Below are 25,721 nucleotides of genomic sequence, written 5' to 3'. Positions count from 1 at the left end.
AGGAACAGGTATATCCGGTATTATTTAGCGTCAGTTAGTCAAATGTTTGTCTTAGTACATAGTACATATTTTACCTTTCTATGCATATAAAACACTGAAGAACACATGTTTCAGCGCCGGGCTCGGGAACAGAAGTTCTCTCCACCATGCCGGGCTGATGTGGAGGATCAAAAACCCAAAACCCCCAAACCTAATAATTAAACCACTGCGTTGCTTAGTAATAATTGCAGCTTTCATCGGGGCAAGGCCTTTCTCACTTTATCCTTCTAAATTGTTCCGATCGTTGACTGACTGTAGCCTAATGCTTTTCCAATGACCGTTGGTGTTTCACCTCTTTCCGATCGCTTTATTATTTCCACTTTATTTTCAATCATGATCATGATTATTTTTGTGAACAGAAACACTGTGCATTCAGAGCTCGGGCGCTGGGTCCTAATGTCCACTGCACTGAGACGGGTTAAATAAGGTCTGGGGTTCCGCTGGGTCCTAAGATCCACAGCATTCAGACGGGTTGAATAAGAGACTTGAGCATCCGCGAAGGTTCCTGGAACCAATCCCTCGCGGATAAGGAGTCTCTATCTATCTATCTATCTATATATATATGTATATATATAGATATAGATATCTCTCTCTCTCTCTCTCTCTCTATATATATATATATTGACTTCTATCGCTACAAATGGTTAGGCCATGCATTACAAATTGTTGTCAATACTGCTGTTAAAGAACTGTGCAATTTACCTTCAATTTACAAACGTACTTTGTTTTATTATTTGATCTTTCATGATTATTCAACAGTAAAGGCTCATTTTATTTTGCTAGGGTGACCAGGGAAATCCAGGTCCAGCTGGCCCACCGGGTTTTGGCATTAAAGGAGTGCAAGGCAAACAGGTAAAATTCTTATTCGTTTTGCACCAAAGGTTCCGCTTTAATTTATGGCATTTTAAATATTGAATGTACTGAAACTGTACACTGTCTGACCTGCTGATTTTCAGCGTATCTGTCCACATGAATTCCAGTTTTGCCAGCTTGCCCTTAAATGAGTACAGCAAGCTCGTTTCCAACTCACTTTTAGCTCCAAATGAAATTTATTTCCACAGTCAGTGGTGCTCTGCTTTTGCCCAGTTTGCTTGTTTGATTTGATTTGAAGCCATGTGTGTACAAAGCTATTCCATAATTTGATCTTCGAAGTTTAGATTGATGAAAACAAAATAGTAAAAAATGATTATAACACTTAGGCATCTTCTGTTAAACCGTTTGTCCAAAGCATGAATAAAATGTTGTTACGTATCCCGTAACTGGATAACTTACCAGCAAAGATAGAGAGGTCCGTTGAAGTCTGATGTCACTATTTTCACATGTTTTTATTTATAAAGGGGCACAAAAGTAAGGTTAATACAAACATTCAGATAATGCACGTCGTCAATACTCAATCTAAAGCGCGGGTACATTAATAATCATCATTAAGAAGTAATCTCGACTGTTGTCTAGGGGATAATATATTGTCCGTTGGAAATATAAAAGTCACTCAGAAGTCTGCAGGCTTCAGCCTTTTGGGGAATCGCTGGGTTTCACGTGTTTTCGAGAGATTGGTGAGGAAAGGAAAAAACTTGCCCGGGTCTTTATGAAGCAACTCCATTGAATCAGGGGAGCGTTAGTTCCCCGTTGTTAGTTCGAAGTCCTTTTCAGTGTTATCAGCCACCTGCTCCCCAGGCAAAGGAGAGGCGGAATGCACATGGCTTTGTATGGCTTCCCGCTAGCATGGGAGCACTGAGCGATGGTGTCCTTCTGGTGTGTCTCTCTGGGGTACCGCCTCCTGCAGTCCCCTTTTATCTTGACTTGCAGAGTTGTAGATGTCCATCAAAGTAGGATGATGCAATCCCCACCCCCACATTGCCCGAGGGTGTCCATATCCGTGGTAGCTGTCACGTAGCAGGGACATGCACTTCACACAGGTGTCTCTAAGAGCCCTGGCCAAAACCGTTACATTGTCTCTCATTTTCCTGGGTCCGAAACCGAATTAATAGTGCTCTTGCGATTCTCCGGAAGGAGGGGGCTGCTCCCGCCCCTTCGGCCCCTCAGAGCTGTGGTACTTTCATAACAATGTTAACACATCTTACTTAGCAGCAGCAGTATTCTGTCTGAACTTGGTCTCCTTCAAGGATCCAGCAGAAGATAGCATCCTTCTCAGGGGCAGTGATGGAACTGTGGTTTCTACTGTAAACTGATTTGCAGATAATTTCCCTTGGCAATGCTCGTCCTAACAAATGTAACAACCTTGTCTATGTCTTTTCTATTGGGGACTGCTTCATCTTTATCAGAATCTACAGCATTCTGATGAGTAAAGCAACAAATACAGCTCTGCTCCCCGGGCAAATATGTGTAGCACACACATTTGTAACTATTTGTGTTATTTTCTTTTCATAATATAGCAAAAATTTTTAAAAAAACAAGAAATGCAGTTTCTGATCATGCATATGGACTCCCAAAGTCCAGGTGATATTGTGAGCTTAAAGATGGGGTCAGCTTCTATTGTATCACTTAGCCCCTAACAAAAAGTATGTATGATTTAGGAACTGGACTGGGCCTCTTGGTCCCTCAGATCTGCTCTGCCATTTAATAAGATCATAGTTGATCTGATTCTCAGTTCAACTCCACATTCCCATCTACCCGCTTCAACCTGTACAAAAGCTTGGGACACGTACCACCAAACTCCAGGACATTTCTATCCTGCTGTTGCAAGACTCTCGATCAGACCTCCCGTATGATAGATTCAGAATCAGAATTAAGTTTATTCTTACTGACATACTGTATGCTGTGAAATTTATTTTGTGGCAGCTGTAAAAGATATAAAAAAAGTTACAATAATACATAGTGCAAAAGAGACAAACTCTTAGCCTTTCAGTCTACCTGGTCATGACCCTTGCACCCTATTTGTATGTCTGTGTTGCACATTCGCTATAAATGTAACTCTCTATTCTGCGTTCTGTTATTCTTTATTTCTTCTGTACTTTCTCTCTACATATGCAAGGAATGGTCTACCCGGTAATTAGACAGAAATTGTGAGGAATAAGACAACAATTGCCAAGAAAACGGTCCTCTTCTTCACAAAATGCCGAAAGCATCCCATAGATTTAAGCCCAAATCCTTATTCCAAGAGCTCCTAATTCTGAAAACATACAAATGGATTCTGCCACCACTGAAAGAATATTTTCTGTTATTAGTATTATTTTTTAGAACTGGCAATAACACCTTTTTAATAGCTTAATGGAGACAAAATGAATAATATTCTTTAATATTTTTCAGTTTAGTTTTATCACCCATGAGAAATATTATTACAAATTATCTTTTTTTTTACAAGTATAACCAAGTAGAACAAATAGACAAATATGATTTTTATTAGAAAATGAAGTATTAAGTCATTAAAATGGCATTCACTATCTGCCAATTCCTCCAATAAAACTTCTAACTTTCTTTCATTGTACTTGTGTATCTAGGAAAAGAGTAACTTATCTAAACAATATATTTTGTTTTTGTTTAAGTGTACTATAGTCTGATTTTCTCTGTGCTTCCCCTGCCACCAACATCACCAACCTCTGTTGTCTTCTCATATATTCTCCCTTGCTCTCTACCATATAATGGGGCTTCTTTTTGTTATTTTCCTCTTTTTTCTTGGCACAGAAAACATGCTTTATCTCCAACTTCTTTGATGAAAGATCAGCAACACATTCCTACATATGACAATGTTAAACCAATTACCAATGACTATTGCCTTATACACTCTTGCTTATCAAATATCTATCTACTTTGCCCTTAACAATTATTCAGACTGTTTCTCCTGCTCTCACAAAGAGTAAGAGGGAGCAAAGGAGGGAAATTTTGGGGCTGGAGCATGGTGCATACCTTAGATGCCAGATCCAATAATGCAGAGAAAAGGAGACAAACAGCAGAGATAGCGCCCTGTATGATCTCAGGTTTTGTGAGCTCCTCAGGGAGAAAAGCAGAAGAAGATGGCTTGCAATGTAGAAGAGATGCCTAGGGTCATTTTTCTGCCTTCTTGGATGGTCCTGGCAAATTAGACTGGTTTGCTTAGTCACTGTTGATACAACAACTCTGCCATCCCAGGAACCAACACTTGGGTAGGTTTTAATGGGGCTTCACATGATCCAGCCAGATTTGGTCGTTAATGGCTAAACAAACCATATACCATGTTCATTCAAGTCGCATCTTTGGACTGGAGAAGTAGGCACAATGAAAATGGGTAAAGGTTTATTTAGTAACAGTTAGATCCGTTTGCTTTCCTCTTTTATGTCCATTTGACTATAATTAACCAAATGTCTGCTGGTAGGTTAATTGGCTACTGAAAGTTGGCTGTGAATGCAGAATCAAAAAGAAATTGACGGCATGGGTATGAGGTCATAGATTGTAGTGGTACAGTGATTTAAGCAGAAAGGGACTGGGATTGATGGGGTTACTCTGCTGGGAGATAGCATGGTTCCAAAAGGCAAAAAGGTCTTCATCTGTGTCAAAACAAATAATAATGCATACATTGAAAGCATTCATAAGTATTTATTCAACTTGTAGGACAAGGAAATTCACATAGTCGATGCTAATGCTGATAAAAATGGCCTTTGCATCATTTTACTCTGTGTTGCCCTGATAATATTACATGGTTCCGAAGACGAGAAAAACTGTTCCTACTATATTCACATGATAAACATGAATTATATAAATGTACAGTTAAAGACCCTGCTGCAAAATCTGATGCTATGTTCAACTAATGTTTCCAGCCGAACGCTGACTGATGAGACCTCCTCAGAGAAAGCACCACCAGACTGAAAGAAAAGTAGCATTAAATATTGGCAATCGCAGCAAGTTTGAGAAATCTGCTAGTGTTAGTGAAGAGAAAGGATAGTTTAATATGTGAAACATAACTTTCATTAGAAACGAAAACAAATTAATTGGTGGAAAAAAGGAGGGCAATGAGAATGCTAGTTTAATCACAGAGAGGAAATTCAAACTACAAAATAGACAAGGAGCACATTGTCAAATTATACAAAAGATCATTGCAGTGAAGCAGTGAAAGATGTCAGAAGCACATAATTGCAAACTGCCAATATAAAAAGGCCATCTAAAGAGAAAAGAGACCAGCTGATCAAAAAGATGGAACTGAGTTGACAGAGATCTACAGCGGAAACGTGCTGTATCCTAGGTAATTCCCCCCCCCCCCCCCCGCCCCCAGAGGAAAAGCTACTGCCCTTTAATTTGACATATTTTCCAGATTGGAATTTTTGTTTCCTTGTGGAATAGTCTCAGTGAATAGCTTGACAGCTGTTGGTCTAAATATGTGAGAACTAGAGCCAGCGCAATAAGACCTAAGAAATTCAAACAACAACACACACAAAATGCTGGTGGAACACAGCAGGCCAGGCAGCCTCTATAGGGAGAAGCGATGTCGACGTTTCGGGCCGAGACCCTTCGTCAGGACTAACTGAAAGGAAAGATAGTGAGAGATCTGAAAGTAGTGGGGGGAGGGGGAAATGCGAAATGATAGAAGACCGGAGGGGGTGGGATGAAGCTAAGAGCTGGAAAGGTGATTGGCGAAAGGGATACAGAGCTGGAGAAGGGAAAGGATCATGGGATGGGAGGCCTTGGGAGAAAGAAAGGGGGAGGGGGAGCACCAGAGGGAGATGGAGAACAGGCAGACTGATGGGCAGAGAGAGGGGAAAAAATCAAATAACTAAATATGTCAGGACTGGCGTAAGAAGGGGAGGAGGGGCATTAATGGAAGTTAGAGAAGTCAATGTTCATGCCATCAGGTTGGAGGCTACCCAGCCGGTATATAAAGTGTTGTTCCTCCAACCTGAGTTTGGATTCATTTTGACGATAGAGGAGGCCATGGATAGACATATCAGAATGGGAATGGGACGTGGAATTAAAATGTGTGGCCACTGGGAGATCGGGTCTCACTGATGCACCATCAATAACTCTCTGAGACGTGAGGCGAGGAATAGGCTTTTATTAACTGGAAGAAAGAACAAGCAGCAATTGACCATCATACTACATCCTGGAGATTGAGGGCAGGACTCAGACCCCAATTGCCTTTATACCAGGGTCTGTGGGAGGAGCCACGGTCAGTGGGAGGAGCCACAGGAGCAGTCAGTGGGAGGGAGAGGGGTGGGGGACGTGTCCAGACTGGTATATGTAGTTCACCACACTCACCAATATATAAAAGGCCACACCGGGAGCACCGGACGCAGTATGCCACACCAGCTGACTCACAGGTGAAGTGTCGCCTCACCTGGAAGGACTATCTGGGGCCCTGAATGGTGGTGAGGGAGGAAGTGTAAGGGCAGGTGTAGACCGTTTCGCTGAAAGACCCGACGCAGACTGGGAGACCGTTTCGCTGAACACCTACGCTCAGTCTGCCAGAGAAAGCAGGATCTCGCAGTGGCCACACATTTTAATTCCACGTCCCATTCCCATTCTGATATGTCTATCCATGGCCTCCTCTACTGTCAAAATGAATCCAAACTCAGGTTGGAGGAACAACACCTTATATACCGGCTGGGTAGCCTCCAACCTGATGGCATGAACATTGACTTCACTAACTTCCGTTAATGCCTCTCCTCCCCTTCTTACCCCATCCCTGACATATTTAGTTTTCTTCCCCCCTCCTTTTTTCTTTCTCTCTCTCTCTCTCTCTCTCTGCCCATCACTCTGCCTGTTCTCCATCTCCCTCTGGTGCTCCCCCCACCTTTCTTTCTCCCGAGGCCTCCCCGTCCCATGATCCTTTCCCTTCTCCAGCTCTGTATCACTTTCGCCAATCACCTTTCCAGCTCTTAGCTTCATCCCACCCCCTCCGGTCTTCTCCTATCATTTCACATTTCCCCCTCCCCCCCACTACTTTCAAATCTCTTACTATCTTTCCTTTCGGTTAGTCCTGACAAAGGGTCTCAGCCCGAAATGTCGACAGTGCTTCTCCTTATAGATGCTGTCTAGCCTGCTGTGTTCCACCAGCATTTTGTGTGTGTTGTTGTTTGAATTTCCAGCATCTGCAGATTTCCTCGTGTTTGCTCTTTAAGTACAAGAAGAATTAGGCCACTCAGCCCATTAAATCTGCTCCACCATTCCACCATGTCTGATTTATTATCCCTCTCAACAAAAAAGAACACCTTCTGATTGCATCTAATTTCCACTTTGTTTCAGTATCAAGATATGGTTGAGTGATCAAGAATATTGACCAAGATTAAAATATATTGGAATAGCACTCACCCCTAAAAATGGGTGGACTGCAAATTGGTAAAATAATTGAACCCGCAAACAAAACCCACTCCCAACACCAGCACGCCTACATTTGGGTTTAACAGAGTTGGGTCAGTGTAAGGGACGTTATAATGAAACTAAGGATTCAAAGTAGAACCAAACTACATATGTTAGAAATCTGAAATAAAAGCAGAAAATGTCAAAAACATTCTGGAGGTCAGGCAGAATCTGTGAAAAGATAAACAGAGTTAATTTTACAGGTGTGTGAAATGCATACATAATGAGGCTATGAGCATCACGTTTAACCTGCTTTACACATTTAAGCCACACGGAACAATGAAAAAAAAAGATAATCTCCTTAAGATTCAAAAATTTGAAAGCTGGAGCATTCCATAAAGGGTGAGAGATTAAAAGACATTTATGTCCAAGTGGACTAAGTGAGCTTGTATACAAATCACAGATCAGCAAGCAGCTAAGAAGCTAAATAGTATGTTGGCCTTTGTTTGCGGGAGGATTTGAGTTAAGATTGCAGATACTAAGATCTGGTGCAGCATCGGGAATATTGCATACAGCTCTGACGTCTCTACCTTCCATAAACTGAGTTTAATGATGTTCATGAGACTGATCTTTGGAATGACATATTTGTCATGTAAGGAACTGTTAAGCTGACTAGGTCCTGAATTTAGAAGAGTAAGGAGTGATTTCATTGAAACGTGCAAAGTTTATATATACTGTCGTTGCTGAGATCGATGTGGATTTGATAATTCTCCTTGTTGGGATACTTGGAACCAGAGGAGGTGGACGCAAAATAAGGGGTTCTTCAGGATTGGGACAAGAAGTAACGTACCTTGGGAATTTTCTACCCAAGCCAGAAAGGTTCTGTCACTGAGTATATTCAAGACAGAGTTTAATAAGTTGTTAGACTTTAAGGGATTCAAGAGAAATAGTGTTAGGAAAGTGTCATGGAGGTGAAAGATCAAGTATGATTGGTGGGGTAGGTAAGTAAGATGGCTCAAACAACACACTTTTTGTTCTGCTTCCTTTATTATATAGAGCAGGGGAGAGTATCAGCACATCTTCTAGACCAAATAGACTATTAAGTGCTTCCTCCTGGGCCCCCAAACTTCGCTGCTGTCCTGGCACCACCTCTGTCTGTAGGGTCATGATCAGTATCAAGCATCCCTTGAGTTGGGGTTGTAGCCCTTATCCCTCTTCCCACTAATATAGCAGTACGATCCTTGTTTGTTGTTGCTGCCTCTGCTATATTGGTCTTTATCTGATTGAGAATCAATCCTATCAACTAGTCTGGGTGAATATATTGTTTTAAAAACAAAAGCAGCTTGTCGGGTTAAAACTGCATGTGGTGAAAAGTAATATTTATAGCTGAGGACCTTGCCCCACTATTTGAAAACATGGCACTGGAATATCAGGACCAAACTTATTACTGCAAGATTAAGATGGAATTATTTATTTTCAAATATATAATATAAACTTATCTGCTTTTCAGGAACACTGGAGACTTGTGTACTGCCAGTGAGACATCAGAGAGTGATTTTATTTTTAACTTAGTGAGGTGTTTGGGCATCAGTTCCCTCGCATCAGTCTTGTGCAGCCACTGAAATCCCCAAAGGAAATTTCTCAAATATGATAGAGATTAGGAAAACATTGCTGTAAAAACAAAAAAAAAATTTCTTACTAATATTTTTTAGAAAATCTGACAAGTTCAACTTGTTACACAGTGTGAGCAAGTTTGTCTTCACTAGCCGCTAAGCAGTATTTGAGGGATGTGACCCGAGAGCTTTCTGCAACAGAGTTCCACATAAAAATAAAGTTGAAAAATGTGTTTGTAGTTTGTTACTGAGTAAGTTTGTTATTCTGGAACTTCCTTACTGTGTTCTAGGGTGAGCCTGGTAAAAGGGGACCCAGTGGTTTTCTTGGATATCCCGGACCAGCTGGACCTATTGGACCCAAGGTAAATTCCTTTATATTGGTCTTATTCTTCAGAACCAAATGGAAAATCCCATTCAGCTAAATTTTACTTGTAAATAGTAATTTAGCTCTCCAATAAAATAATGCTTTTCTAATTGTTAATAAAATCATTAATTTATGGCACTGTAAAGCCATCTGTAGAAAAGTCATACAGCACAGAGAAAGGCCTCCTAGCTCATTGTGTTCAAACCAACTATGAAGCACCAATCTAATAATAGTCCCATTTTTTCCCCACATCCCTCTCAGCCCTTCCATTCACTTTGCCGCCCCAATTGCAGTTTACAGTAGTTAGTTAACTCACTATCCAGCTCAGTTCATCTTTGGGAGAAAAGTGTTGCATCCAAAGAAACCACAAAGGGATCACTTGAGAATGTATCTGGTTTACAGCCTGAGCATCTGTGCTCTGGAGGTTTGAGACAGCACTGTGACCCTATTTAACTGAGTTTTTAATGTTTAATTCTATTGTCTGCTCTCTCCCTGATTGAACAAAGTTAGATAATGACCTGCTTAGCAAGTCATGCACAATTTAATAAAGCTCATTTAAAACAGATGTTCACTTTGTTACGGAATTCCCGTAACTGGATCACTTACCAGCAAAGATAGAGAGGTCCGTTGAAGTCTGGTGGTACTATTTTTAAAAGTCTTTATAAAGGGGCACAAAATAAGATTAATACAGACATTCAGATAATATACGTCGTCAATACTCAATCTAATAACGCGGGTATAATAATAATCATCAATTTAAGCAATAGCTCTATCGTTTGTCTAGGGGATATTGTATTGTCTGATGGAAAGATAAAAGTCACTGTCCTTTCAAGCTGCATCTCTTTGGGTTTCAGAAAGACAGTTTTAAACTTGCCCAGGTCTTTATGAGGCCAATCCGTTGAGTCGGGGGAGTTGGTTCCCCGTTGTTAGTTGCATGTCGTTTTCTGTGGTACCAGCCACCAGCCCCCAGGCAAGGGAACCGAACGCACGTGACTTCCTTCAAGTGGCTTCCCGCTATTACGGGATCGCTAGCGTTTCTTCTGGTGCGTCTGAAGAGGTTGTTCCCCAGACCCTCTTTTATGCTTCCTCACGGGGTCTCAGATGTCAATCAGGTTGGGATGATGCAATCCCTCAACCAGCCCACTCTGGTCATCCCCTGAGGGGCTTCAATGAATAGTACAGTACTCAATACACAACTTGGTCTTCTGGAGACAATGGCCATGTCCCGTAGCTTTACATCGCTATGGGGGGGGGGGGGGCGGAGAAACGTGACATCCTGCACGTCTCTCTCTCATTTCCTGGGTCTCCTGACCCAAATCAATAGTGATCTTGCGATTCTCACAAAGGAGGGGGCTGCCCCGGACCCTTCGGCCGCTCAGAGCTGTGGTACATTCATAACAATATATAATTATGTTAATAATGTTAATAATTGCATCTTATATGAAGTTAACTGGAAGCACAAATTACTCACCACCTCCCACAGTAGGCCCAGACAATACAGATAATTTGCATCCAGTGCATAATCAATAGGAACATTTATCAGAACATTGGGCAAAAAGGATTTCAGTAGTCCAAATGACCTAATGCTGAATTCAAGTGTGCAAAGTGTTTGGATTGCATTCTGGCCCTATGATGTGTGGGGGAAAAATACTTGTGGTGAACTACATATACCTGTCTGGACATGCACCCCCGCCCCCCCCCCCCCCCCCGCTGACTGCTCCTGTGGCTCCTCCCACAGACCCCGGTATAAAGGCGATTGGGGCCTGAGACCTGCCCTCAGTCTCCAGGATGTAGCATGGTGGTCAATTGCTGCTTGTTCTTTCTTCCAGTCAATAAAAGCCTATATCTCGCCTCCCGTCTCAGAGAGTTATTGATGGTGCATCAATACTCTGTATTATTCCATCACCTTGCTTGCAGCTTCCATGGTATATTAATACTTTCCTTACAACTCATTTCAAGGCTGTTGAGTTCTGATGGGAGATGAGTAAGGGAGATGGGGCAGTGAGATGGAATCAGAAGAGTGCTTACCATCTTAACAATGAGACTGAAGGAAACAGTAATTCTGTGTGCAATTCCCTCATGTAAGTTCAGTGATACGAGTCCAAAACAAAGGTTGGAGAGCAGAGCCACTCATGGTGCACTTGGATGAGGATACGTCACCAGATGGTGTACATGCTGCTGAAGCAACGGAGAAGTTTTTTGGCTTCAGATTTTACCACAAGGGAAACGTTTGATTTATTTCTTCTGGAAGGGAAACTAGAACATGTTGCAGGTGAAAGGCACAATACTGATCTCACTTCAGAGTCAATGTGACTAGTGAAAAGTTTTGTAAATTTAGGGTGAATAAATTTGAAGGACTTGATAAAATGCATTGCAGGAATTTTTAGGGAATAAGACAGGAAATTATAGAAATTATATGAATTATAAAATGCTACAGAAGTCAGAGGAATTACTGGAATGATGCCGAGAATTGCAGCAAGGCAGCTGCTATTGATTTTTTTCTTCTGTGGTAGGAAAATATAAGGTCATCCATTTTGAATTAAATTCTAAAGTAATGATAATATCCTGGAACATCTGTACAGAAATAAATTGATAAAAGCAAGCCAATAGTGCCGATTATGAAAGGATCTTCCTTGTTGACAGTCTTTTATGGTGTAACAAAGGAGCTTTCTGACAACTTAGGGAAACTAAGACTGCAAATAAAGAAATCAAACCATAGTCAGTGGTAGCATTTCTAATGGATGATAGATACAAATGTAAGAGGATTGTCTCAGCTTCACAATATGTGCCCTTTGTGTTAGCTGTGGAACTAAACCTGAAGAGCTGATAGTGACAATAAGAAGTCCTGGATACATGCAATTGTCAATTAGAGTTCAGTGAAAAGGTGCGTGAAGTGCCTGAGAAATGGCCAAACATTCTAAATGACAATGTTGTGCAACTTTCATTAGGAATCTCTTCATGGATGCTCAGATTAGGTTCTAAAGCAGGGGTCGGCAACCTTTACCACTGAAAGAGCCATTTGGACCCGTTTCACACAGAAAAGAAAACACTGGGAGCCACAAAACCCGTTTGACATTTAAAATGAAATAACACTGCATACAACGTTTTTTTTGCCTTTCTGCTATGTATAAACAAACTATAATGTGTTGCATTTATGAAATTGATGAACTCCTGCAGAGAAAACGAAATTACATTTCTGCATGCAACAGAAACATTTTGAACTCCGAAAAAAAGACGTTGGGTTGAAGGTTACTTTTAAGTAAAATACTCAATGTCTATTTGAGTCCTTCTTGTATTTATGAAAAACGCCGAACTAAATTGTCCGCCAGCAGCAAACCAAAAATAACGTCAGCCAGCTGTCAACCTGAACAATAAAAGGACTATTTCACTGAACAATGAAAAAATATGAATATACGTAAAATAATAGGCAATTAAAATATTTATCATAGTTGGTTAATGGGATTTCTGCTCCTGGACCTCAGCACACAGCGTCTGCACATCAGGGCTGTATGATATCGCCTTCAAATTTACACAGGATCACAAGCTGTCATCTGTGAGGCGTGCGCGATGTTTGATTTTAATAAAGTTCATGTTGGAGAACACCTGCTCACATACATATGTGGATCCAAAGATCGACAGGACTCCAAGCGCATACTTTTTAATGTTTACATAAATGTTGGGGATAGCATTCCATGTTTCGAACACAAGTTTGTCCGTTTGGGGAGGTTTTAAATATCACTCCATTTGTGATTCTGAGCAAGAATGGCCTTCTGACGGGCAACAGCTTCAAGGTCTGCTGTCAAGCGTCTAAACTTGGACACCCATATGTCTTTGTCCGCTATGTCGGCCAGTTCCATCTCAAGATCAGGTTGACTCACACCTGCCAATGCAGTCGTATTCAGTAGGGGTGGATCGATGCTTAGGGGAGTGACCAGGAAGGATAATGTGTTTTTTTTACTCTCTGAACTCACAGAAGCGTTTCCCAAATGATGTTTGCATTGTGATGATTGCAGAATGTAAATACTCCGAATTTATCATGTTGTGAGCTTGTTTGAACTCTCTCAAATTGGAGAAGTGAGACAATGTGCCTTTCTGTAAATCTCTGGCAAGCACTGGCAACTTGCACTCGAATGCCAAAGCATCCTCCAACATGTGCAGGGCTGCGCGTCCTTTCCCCTGAAGAGCTGTGTTCAGGTGCGCTGTCATGTCTACCATGAAGTGTAGCTTTTCCAGCCACTCTGGCTGTTCCAGCTCAGGAAAGGTGAGCCCTTAGCTGCCCAGGAAAGTTTTCACTTCTTCCAGACACGCGACAAAGCGCTTCAGCACCTCCCCTCTAGACAGCCACCGGACTTTGTTGTGCAGCAGGAGATCAGAATATGCGCTTTCCAGCTCGTCCAGTAACAAATGGAATTGACAGTGATTTAAACTTTTTGCCATTATTTTATTGACAATCTGAATGACAACATCCATTACTTCTGTGCATTCCAGAGGAAATGTTTGAGCGCACAGTGCCTCTTGGTACAAGATGCAGTGAAAAGTCAGCAGCTTTCTGTCCAGTGACTTCTGCAGTAAAGCCACAAATCCCTTGTGTGCTCCTGTCATACTTGGTGCCCCATCAGTAGCTACTGACACCAGGTGGGTGGTCTTTATTCCTTTGGCTCTTAAACAATTCAAGACAGCCTCACAGATGTCCTCCCCCCGTGTCTGGCCTTTTAGAGGTATCAACTCAATCAGTTCTTCCTGTGGCCTGGCAGAGTTTACATACCGGCAAAACAGCGCTATTTGTTCAATATCACCTTTGCCTTTAGACTCATCACAGGCAATCGAGTAGGCCACAGCTGAATTGATGTCTTTAATTTGCTGTCTTGTGATGTCTTCTGCTATTTTTATTGTTCTGTCTTTGACAGTCTTTGCAGAGAGGGGCATATCCCTGATTATCTGCACAATTTCACTCTTGTTTTTAAAGTTTGTGAATAGATGTTCTGAAATCTTAATGAAAGATTCTTTTATATATTCACCATCTGTAAACTGCTTCCCGTGCCTGACTATTTCCTGAGTGGCAACAAAACTAGCTTATGTAGTTGATTTTCCAGACTTCATCCACTTCTTGAAATGATTTTTGCTCAGATCAACCTTCCGCATCATTTCCGAAACGGCTTTTTCTCTCTCATCTCCATCCAGATATTTTTGAGCAAAGGCTGCGTGTTTATTCTGGAAATGTCTTGTGACTTTTGACTTTTTGTTGTTTGCTAGTTTCTCATTGCATATTAAGCATACCGGTAAACCAGTCTCGTCAGCAGTGAAAGCAAATGAATCTGCCCACGTTTCATTAAACGTTCTTTTTCCTTCAGTCACTTTTCTTTATTTTAGAATTCTCCATAGTTAGCCTACCTTGGATCGAAAAATTAAAGAAATCGCGCACTGGCGGGTGTCAGGCATTGGCAGTGGTGACGTATATTAATAGCGACAAAAGCACGTTTTATTTAGATTGTACAAGATCACCACAATCTTCAAATTTAGAATTACATTTCAAAAACTAACAAACTAACATAAAATACATTTTAATTAAATACTCATCAAAGCCACAGGGAGCCGCAGCACAGAGACAAAAGAGTCGCATGCGGCTCCGGATCCGCAGGTTGCCAACCCCTGTTCCAGAGGATCAAGTGGTTCCACGCATCACTTTAGCCTTAATCCTAAGGAGCTGAAATCTAAAAAGAATTTCGATATTAGTCCCCTAATGTCAAGGCAAAATGTAACTTCTTATAGTAATGAGAAATCATAATAAAAGTGAATCAACTAGGATCACACTCAATATAAAAAAGAATTTTGGTGTATTTTGGAGTCTAATCATCTTAGATTAAAGACATTGCCTTGCTTAGCAGTTCATTGGTCAGTGTCTTCAGTCCAAATATCATCATAATTATCATTGTCATTTCTTGCATTGTAAAGTCAGAAGTAGCGTTACACAGTGTCCAATTCCTCAAAGAATGACCTCGTTCATGCTTGCATATAAGAAGACTGTACAGCACAGACTGATAAGTGGCAAAAATGTTATGCCACAGAAGAGTCATCTAGTGACTATCTCCATCTTTGGAGAGTCTAACCGTCTACCCACAATCTTCACTGCCATTGGCATCACAGAGTCTTTATTATTACAGGGGTAATTATTAGCCAGCTATATGTGGCTACAAGAGCAGAATAGAGTCTGAATGGGGTGCCACGTAGTCCAGTGGTTAGCGTGATACTCTCACAGCTCAGGGTGACGGAGTTCGGAGTTCAATTCTGGAACCATCTGTAAGAAGTTTGTACGTTCTTTCTGTGAGTGCATGGGCTTCCTTCGGGTGCTCCTGTATCCTCCCACAGTCCAAAGACATACCAGGTAGTAGGTTAATTGTAAATCTTGTAAATCGTCCTATGATTAGGTAGGTAGTCCTGCGTTTGTCTTGATAGACCATGGATTTGCACCTTGGAAAGTTTCCAGGGCGCAAGCCTGAGCAGGGTTTTTTTTAATGGAAGTCTGGCAGTTGCCCAAGCTGCAAGTCTCCCCTCTCCATGCCACTAATGTTGTCCAAGGGAAGGGCATTAGGACACATACAACTTGGCACCGGTGTTGTCGCAGAGCAATGTGTGGTTAAGTGCCTTGCTCAAGGACATACACACAGCCTCAGCCAAGGCTCGAACTAGTGACCTTCAGATCACTAAACTGATGCCTTAACCACTTGGCTATGTGCCAACACCGTCCTGTGATTAGGCTAGGGTTAAACAGGGGGTTGCTGGGCAGTGTGGCTTGTTGGGCCGGAAGGGCCTGTTCTTCACTCTACCTCTAAATAAAATAAAACAAAATAAGTTCTGTGGCGAGTGACTGTCATTCGAAACCTTTCAACCATGAAAATTATATTACTGGGAATCATTCCTAAGCAAAGGCAGTCAATGATGATTAAACTTTCTGTCACTTCCAGTGCTCTAGAAGAGTTTTTTGGCTATTCGAGGAAAGAGGTATTTGAGCACCTAGCACAAAATCCAAGGTCTACTGGACAGCGAAGATGCTTCTCCCCCTTTGTATGTCAGAGACTTAAGCTATCAACCCAAAGCACTGGAGAATTGTCACTAATGCTGTTTCTACAAAATTCTTCAAATCCACTAACAGCACGTGAACAAAAGTCAGGGTCCTCATGTAGGGTTTCAATCTGAAATGTTATCGATTTCTTTTCTCCAGGGATGTTACTCAACCTGCTGAGTTTCTCCAACAGATTGTTTGTTGTTTCAGATTCGAACACATGCAGTCTCTTGTTTCTCTCTGAATCAATATCAGTCACCATCCCCAGTGAAACTCAAATTGGCTCCTTAGGTCAGGGTATGACATTTTCAACAGATGGACTGAAGACACCATTCGAGGATATCCACAAAACCAAAACCCTTGGGAAAAATGCAAGATCTCCATTAACTCCTAGGGGACCCTGACCAATGATAGCTCACAATGGAGAAGCATTTGGGATGGCACTGAGAATCTCAAACCTGTGCATTGGGAGCAGACAGAAACCCAGCATTAACAACAGCGAACATGCCTCAGTTCCCTAACTTCTCAACCTCAAAATCTGTGATTCCACATTCAGCTCAATAGTCGCCTTCAAACTCTCAGGACCGGAGTGAAACCAGGTCATCCTTGATATCAAGAAGCAGGCTGAGCGGATTCCTAGCGTGTAGTTATTGATTAAGTGCAATTCTGCTGTATTATAAATTATTGGATGCTGGAGGAAGGTGCTAAGAGTTCATTGGACAGCAAGAAGATCCAACAAGTCAATACTTGAAGAAATACAGCCAGACTGCTCACTAGGAGGCTTGATTACGAGACAAGAGCTCAGATATTTCGGCCACATCATGGGAAGGCAGGATAGAACGTAAAGAAGGAGAGGACAATAGAGGCTACGATGGATAGATAATATTACTCAGACAATGCATATGACCTTGGGGGATCTTAGAGAGGCAGTTTCCAACAAGAAGGCCTGGTGTGCAAGAGTCCATGAGGTCACAAAGAGTTGAACTCAACTTAATGACTGAACAACAAACACATAAATCAATGTGTAAAGTTCCATTTGTTAGAATGTAGAAAATGTATGGCAGCGTTGATCTGATAAGTGGCAAACAGATTAGCTGACAGAATAGAAGCCAGATGTTGTGGAGTTATTGGTGAAGTCTGCAGATTCCCAGTGGAACAGTGGAAGTTAAATGAAATATGAATTTTTTTTTGGGTTGAAAAGCTGTAGGCCTTGACCAGCTATTTCTGCTTGTGATCAGATCCTGAAGATGGAGTTGAAGAGCAGTACATTCAACGTTAGTTTAAAAAATCATTCAACGTATGCACTTTCAAGCTGTGAAATTAATTCATGAAGAATATGGATTTGCTGATATTTGTTGGCTAATTAAGATACAAATTAAATAGATTTCTTTCAAAAAATATCATTTTGTGAGCAGGAATCAGAATGAGAAAATGAGGTGCAACGCGTAGTATGCTTGTAAGGAAAAAGGTAACGTGAGACTTTCCATAAATCAGATTTTCCACATGATCTGTTATTGATTTTGAATAGATATTAATTGTTTTGGATGGTCAGCAACAACTTCAGGATGTTTGACAACAAGCTAGATGGACAATCTGTTCTCAGTTAATAATACACCTGCTACACAATTCATCCAATTCCTAGTCACCCTCTGGATAGGGAAGGTTTAGAGGGATAGGGGCCAAACCCAGACAGATGGGATAATCTGAGGGACACTTTAAGTTCAGCCAAAGGGCATGTTTCTGTATTGTACAGTTTATGCCATGAATCTAGTATTTTGTCCAAATGGTCTATTGTAACCCAGAAAGGTCAAAAACAGGAGGTAAAGAACCCAAATGATGGTGGATTGCATGAATGATGGTTTAGAGATCAGTAGTAGTTACTGGCTAATGGGAAAAATGGGAGATGAAAGACACGCAAATATTATTAAGATGTTTTCTAATTGCTTGCATGTTCATACTATAAAACTTAATTCTGTTCAATTCTATATGATAGACATTATTTAACAAATGGGGTAAATTAATTTTTCATGTTAATGAAATTACTAAACTCTTATCATGACTTTTGGATAAATTTACGGAAGGAAACAGAAATCTGCATTTTGTGGGGTAATTATTAATTTTAATATAGAAGGAGGCCATTTGGTCTATCAGGTTCATCCCAACTCTAGGAAAAATTCTCTCAGTTCCATTCCTCCTCTCTTTATTTCCCTGTAGTCCCACAACTTTATCAAATCTCATAGCTGTGGAACTAATCCAGTTGGTCCATCTAGTCTACATTGATTCTGAAAGTAATCCATTCAATGCGGTTCCCCACACTTCCCTGTAACCTGTTGTTTTTCACATGTTTATCAATTACCCCAACTCTCTAGCTTCCCATCTGCGCCTGGTGAAATTTGTAAAGGTCAGTCAGTCCACCGGTACATCTTTGCGATGTGGGAGGAAAGCCGCACCATCTCTGGAAGAATGCAGAAGCTCTTTTGTTCTTGCATGCACTTCAAATTCCCTTTGACTTTTTTGCCACTATATTAAAGGTTAATTTACAGGAACCAATGGGAGATGGGACCACGCACCACTCATACAAACTCTTCTCCATCCTGTCGTCTGGGAAAAGGCACCGATGCATTCAGGCTATCATGACCAGACTATGTAATAGTTTCTTCCCCAGGCTATCAGACTCCTCAATACCCAGAGCCTGGACTGACACCAACTTACTGTCCTATTGTCCTGTTTATTATTTATTGTAAGGCCTGCGCTGTTTTGTGCAATTTATGCAGTTCTGGGTAGGTCTGTAGTCTAGTGTAGTTTTTTTTTCTGTGTTGTTTTTTATGTAGTTCAGTGTAGTTTTTGTACTGTGTCATGTAACACCATGGTCCTGAAAAACATTGTCTCATTTTAACTATGTTCTGTACCAGCAGTTATGGTTGAAATGACAATAAAAGTGACTTGACTTGACTTGAGAAAACTGTACCACCCAATGGAGCACAGTCATAGAGAGAACACACGAATTGCACAGTCTACACTCCTGACTTGGGGTCCTGAGAGTCTGAGGCAGCAGCGCTGATTGCTGTGACCAAATCAAAGCAATTCATAATTACTATCTGTGGAAAATATGGCTGTTTTCAAGTTTCCATTATTGAGCTGTCTACAGCTTGCTTATGAATCTGCTTTGAGTTTGAGTTTGAGTTTGCTAAAGGTTTGAAAGCACTGTAATGACCTCATTTCCTTCCAATTACAGGGGGAGCCTGGTCTGCGTGGTGAGGTTGGATTACCTGGACCTGCAGGAAAAGGGATTGCAGGACCAAAGGTAAAACCAGATCAATCTGTTAAAATGCTTTCAGAGTGAAGGCATTCTATGGCAATGAAGACAGTCTTAGTCAACCAAAACTGTCTCCACTGTCATAGAATGCCTTTAGAGTTGGTGCATAATACTACTGGATCAGTTTTGGGAACTTTGAAACTAAGAGAGAACTTGAAAATTACCCTGAAAGTGTCTTAAGTTGAAATCTCAGCGTTCAAGTAGGGAGCCTGTGGTGGACAGATCAAAATGGTGGCTTATTAGGTAACACCTCTGTAACAATCGAGCAATGTCAGTTGGAAGTAAGTAGTCAGGTGGATGTGGTTCTAAAACTGCTAGTCCTACAGTAACGCTAATAAACTGAGGCTCTCAGCTGGGAGACTGGAGATGTGCTGTTCCCTGTGTTTTCATGTTTACCTTAATAACAGAGACACTTTGCGGAAATAGAAATGCATTCAGCCTGAGCTAGTAATGTTCAGTTAGTTCATGGCTGATCTCCAATCCATTTACAGCCTTTGTTCTATTTCCCTTGTTAATCTTATCCATCCCTGAAATTTTTAATTGACATAAGTTCAGTCATGTGGAAATTGCTTTCCAAATACTTATTTTTCATGTAGGAGAAGTACTTTAAATGAACTGAACTGCTTGAGTTCTTTCAAGGTGAATCCTTATGTCGAGATAGGAGTTATTCTGCTACACATTCAAAGGAAAGTAAGAGATATTCATTTTGGCTACATGACTTAAACTCTCATTTTATGTGTTCACTTCCCTATGGAATTTGGGCAGAAATATTTTAGATTTATTTGAAATCAGCCATATATACTCAGTGACCACTTTATTAGATACCTCCTGTACTTGAGTCTCTGTTCATGGTCTTCTGTTGCTGTGGACCATCCACTCCAAATTCAACGTCTTGTGCATTCAGAGAAGCTGTTTTGCACACCACTGTTGTAACACATGGTTATGTGAGTTACTGTCACCTTTCTGTCAGCTTGGGAACCAGTCTGACCATTCTCCTCCGACCTCCTCTCATTAACACAGTATTTTCTTCCACAGGACTGCCACTCATGAGATTTTTTTTTTGTTTTTTTTAACACCATTCCCTGTAAACTAGAGACTGCTGTGCGTGAAATCCCAGGAGATACTCAAACCACCCTGTGTGATCCCAGCCATCATTCCACAATCAACATCACCTAGATCACGTTTCTTCCCCATTCTGATGCTTGGTCTGAACAACTGAACGTCTTTACTGTGTCTGCACTGAGTTGCTCACATGTGCTTTGCTGAGTAGATAGTGATATTAATGAGCTGCTGTAAGGTGTATCTAATAAAATTGCCACTGATTGTGAGTACAGCTCAGCTTTATAAACGAAAGCTGACCACCACATTTTTGACAGTGTCAAGATCATATTGGTGTGTTGCTAAACAAGTTCTGGTTATAATTTGAGGCAAAGAGTGGAGCTGGTGATGTCAGCTTGGTCTATTCAATTTCCCGACCCCTATTATAACAGGAATCAGAATCGGGTTTATTACCACTGGCATTTGTCATGAAATTTGTTAGTTTAGCAGCAAGAGTTCTATGCAATGCATTATATAGAAAAAGAAGAAAAAAAACAATAATAAAAAAAATAAATAAATTCCAGTATATGTATATTGAATAGATTAAAAATAGTGCAAAAAACAAAAATAACATACTTTTAAAAAGTGAGGTAGTGTCCAAGGGTTCAATGTCCATTTAGGAATCGGATGGCAGAGGGGAAGAAGCAGTTCCTGAATCGCTGAGAGTGTACCTTCAGGCTTCTGTATCTCCTACCTGATGGTAACAGAGAGAAAAGGCCATGCCCTGGGTGATTGAGGTCCTTAATAATGGACGCTGCCTTTCTGAGACACGGCTCCTTGAAGATATCCTAGGTACTTTGTAGGCTAGGACTCAAAATGGAGCCAACTAGATTTACAACCCTCTGCAGCTTCTTTTGATCCTATGCAGTAGCCCCTCCATACCAGACAGTGATGCAGCCTGTCAGAAAGCTCTCCATGGTCTATCTATAGAAATTTTTGACTGTATTTGCTGATGTACCAAATCTCTTCAAAATCCTAATGAAGTATAATGGCTTTGATATGTTGGGGCCAAGTTAGATCTTTAGAGATCTTGAAACCCAGGAACTTGAAATGGCTCACTCTCCACAATTATCAGGGACGGCTCCTACTCTTCATAAAGTGGTGTCCAATTCATTGGGCAGTAGTTAGAAATTAGGGATGTATAACCGAAAGCAAAAATTCCATCAGAAAGAAGTAGCTTTGACGAAGCGTTTGAATGTGAAAAGAAATGAAGTAGAATATTTAAGGACAGAAAATCAAAAATGAAATTGACATGCTGAAAAAGATCTGAAGCAAGGTTAGAGAGAGAAATGTGCTGGAAATGCACATCAGGCAGCATATGTTGGAAGAATAAAATAGTTAATATTCGGATTGGGGTCCTTTTATCAGTACTGGGAAAGAGAGAAGAAATTATTTTATGTTGGAGGAAGAGATGAGCAAGAGAAAAGGGAATATATGTGATAAGGTCAGGCCAGGGCATGAGATGTTATGGGAATGTTAGAGAATGACAAAGAAATGTGTGGCATGTTGCATATAGCTAATCTTTATATGACATTGGAGAGACAAAGGTCAGGCCTATTGACACTGATGAATATCTTAAAACTAATATTTCCATTTAAAGATTAAAGATTCAAAAACTTTATTGTCATTCTAACCGTACATCAGCTCTGCAGGGCAGAATGAGACAGCGTTTCCCAGGAGCAGCGCAATCATAACATAACAAACGCAACACTAAATAATAAACATAACAATAAATAGTAAAACACAACAGCCACATGTCAGTTTGATGCACCATCAATAACTCTTGGAGACGGGAGGCAAAAGATAGGCTTTTATTAGCTGCAAACGTGACCACAACATCTTGGAGACTGAAGGAGGAGCAGTGCCTCCAATCGCCTTTATCCAGGGGTCTGTGGGAGGAGCCACAGGAGCAGTCAGCAGAGGGGCGTGTCCAGACAGGTATACACATAGTTTACCACACAGTTAAAAACAAGTTATAAGTGTCCAGTGCAAGTTAAAAGTGTCCAAAGCAGAGTCAGGTAGAGCAGCTATTTAGCAGTCTGACTGCCTGTGGGAGGAAGCTGTTTAGAAGCCTTGTGGTTTTAGTTTTGATGCTCCTGTAACGTTTACCTGATGGCAGAAGAACAAACAGTTCATGGAGAGAGTGTGAGGGGTTTTTAATGATGTACCGTGTCTTCTGGAGGCATCGACTCTGAAAGAGGTCTTGGATAGAAGGTAGGGAGACCCCAATAACCTTCCCTGCTCCCCTAACCACCCTCTGCAAGGCTTTTTTGTTGGCAGCACTGCAGCTGGAGTACCAGGTTGTGATGCAAAAGGTCAGCGCACTCTCAACCACGCCTCTGTAGAATGTAGTTAAGATGTTAGTGGGGAGTGATGCTTGTTTAACCTTCTTCAAAAAGTGCAATCTCTGCTGGGCCCATTTCACAATCTCAGTGGTGTTCCTGGACCTGGTGAGATTGTCCAAGATCTGCACCCCAAGGAACTTGATGTTTTCCACTCTCTCCACTGTGGAGCCACTGATGCTGAGGGGTGTGTGCTCAGGCTGAGACTGTCTGAAATCGACGATCATCTCCTTGGTTTTGGTGACATTAAGCATCAAGTTGTTGTCACTGCACCAGCTCTCTAGGCGTTTAACCTCCTCCCTGTCAATTTTGTTGATGAGTCCCACCACTAGAGGAAGTGAGCTACTTACTGTTAAAGAAATTGATATGAAGGTACAAAGTGCCCAAAAGATGAGATGTTTAGCCTCAAGCTTGTGCTGGTCTTTAGTAAAATCGTACAGAAGAGGATAGATAATTGAAGAGGTGGGCAACAGGATGCTCAGGTTTGCTCCTGGAGGCTGAACTTAAATTGCCCTGCTGTATTTGATCTCTCCAAGATTAAGGAGAGCAGATTGTGAAATGCACTAGAATGGCAGAAATACAAGTGAATCACTTCTTCTCCCAAGTACCTGGAGGGCAGTAGGAGACAGGTGAAAGCACAGACGCAGTGTTTGCTGTATTTGTATGGGAAAATGCTGCAGGATGGAGAATGGTTGTTGGAATGGACCAAGGAGCAACTTTGAGAGCACTCTCCACAAAACACTAAAAGGGAGGGGGAAAAGAAGGTGTGTCTGATGGTGGAATCTTGATGAAGATGGCAGAAGATGTGAAGAATGATGGGATGAAAAGTGTGTATGAGGGCAACCACTTTCTTCCTGGGTGGGGGGAAGGGGGGGGGGTTGAGAAATAAGTGAGACAAGGAATCTGTCCTCAAGAAAGGGGAAGCCACTAGCACAGGTAAAAGGAAGATGGGTCAGAAGTGCTTGTGTGGGAAGTCTCAACCTTAGAGCAGTTATTATAGATATAGAGGAACTAGGAGGATGGAATGGAGTCCTTACTGGAGGGAAGGTGGGAAGAAGCATAGTCAATATCCATATGAATCTTTAGGTTTATAATAGATGTTTGTGGCAAGTCTCTCCCTTGAGAGATCCAAAAAGGAAAGGGAAGAATCAGAGATGAATTATAAATATGCAGGTAGATTGGACATGAACCAGGTACAGCAGGACAGCAAATATAGTTAAATCTTCCATTCTGTTCAATGCAGTTGTCAATATACAGAAAGTAGTTGAGACCGGAGTCCTGAGCAGAACAAGCAGAGTTTTCATTATGTACAGTAAAGTGCCAAAACTCAGTAAGTTACTTTGGAAAATTACTATTAATATGTAAGCAAACTTAAATATTTACATTGATGTGTAAACAAATGTAGCTAACAATGTGTACATAACAAGGATCTACATTTATTAATAGAATGAAATACCAGATAATCAATTTTATGATCTGTTGGTTGAGAGAATGGTCACTACTCTGGTCTTCAAAATGTTTCAGCCAAGAAGGCAGATGCATTGTCTCAGATGCATATTTTTTGTGGTAGGAATCATAATAGTATACTCGGATATCAAATTAGCATATGTGTTCGGATACCTGAGCACTGATCAACTTCACAACTTACTTGTACAATCAAACTAATGCATGCGGTGTTGGATATACTGTTACGAATGTGCCACAACTCTGAGGGGCCGAAGGGTACAAAGTAGCCCCCTCCTTCTTGAGAATCGCAAGATCGCTATTAATTTGGGTCTGGGACCCAGGAAATGAGAGAGAGAGAGAGACATCCAGAATACACAGGGTTTGGAATGTGTCCTGGCCTCAGCAAGATGGAACCACTGATAACGGCCATTGTCTCTTGGAGATGGACTTGTGTATTGAGTACTGTACTATTCATTGAAGCCCTCAGGAGATGACCAGAGTGGGCTGGTTGAGGGATTGCATCATCCCAACCTGATTGACATCTGAGACCCCGTGAATAAGGATAAAAGAGGGTCTGGGGAACAACCCCTTGAGATGCACCAGGAGAAACGCTAGAAATCCCGAGACAGCATTTAATAGTGATAGCCGGTGGAGGGCTCGCATGCGTCCTTTTCCCTTGCCTGGGAATTGGCGGGCTCGCCACGGAAGAACAGCTTTAGCTAAAGGACCGGCTACACCAACGGAACTCTCAAAGGATCGAAATCATAAAAAGGAAAAGCTGGCAAGTTTCTAAAAATCTCTCTTGACTCCAACCAAAGGCTGCAGCTAGAATCAACTGAGTGACTTTTATATTCCCATCAGACGATACATTGTCCCCTAGACAACGATAGAGCTATTTCTTATTGATTATTATTATACCCACACTTTTAGATTTAGTATTGACGACGTATATTATCTGTATGTTTGCATTGATATTATTTTTGTGTATTTTTACTAATAAATACTGTTAAAATAGTACCATCAGACTTCAATGGACATCTCTATCTTTGCTGGTAAGTGACCCAGTTACGGGGTTCATAACAACGTGGGGCCTTGTCTCGGGATTTGATACCAAATTGGAGGGCCAGTGAATCGGGCTTGTAAGTCCAAACTTGGATCTGGTTACACAGGTAGCCAGACGGGAAACCAGCAAAGATGGATGTGGGTAAATTTATAGAAA

The 25,721-nt window shown here is 41.3% G+C and overlaps 1 protein-coding gene across 1 annotated transcript in view; it reads left to right on the top strand.

Moving 5' to 3' along the window:
* The first annotated feature begins 1,761 nt into the window (after window positions 1-1,761).
* Window positions 1,762-25,721, top strand: part of LOC132395169 (collagen alpha-1(XXVIII) chain-like) — a 59,156-nt gene continuing 35,196 nt past the window's right edge. Inside the window, exons 1-3 of the mRNA XM_059971466.1 lie at window positions 1,762-1,791; window positions 9,167-9,238; window positions 19,536-19,604. Of these exons, the coding sequence (XP_059827449.1) occupies window positions 1,762-1,791; window positions 9,167-9,238; window positions 19,536-19,604 (171 nt within the window). The remainder of the gene's footprint in view (window positions 1,792-9,166; window positions 9,239-19,535; window positions 19,605-25,721) is intronic.

The sequence above is a fragment of the Hypanus sabinus genome, chromosome 6 (genome assembly GCF_030144855.1).
Source record: "Hypanus sabinus isolate sHypSab1 chromosome 6, sHypSab1.hap1, whole genome shotgun sequence".
NCBI classification, from domain to species: domain Eukaryota; kingdom Metazoa; phylum Chordata; class Chondrichthyes; order Myliobatiformes; family Dasyatidae; genus Hypanus; species Hypanus sabinus.
This window is presented reverse-complemented; position numbering and strand designations above follow the sequence as displayed.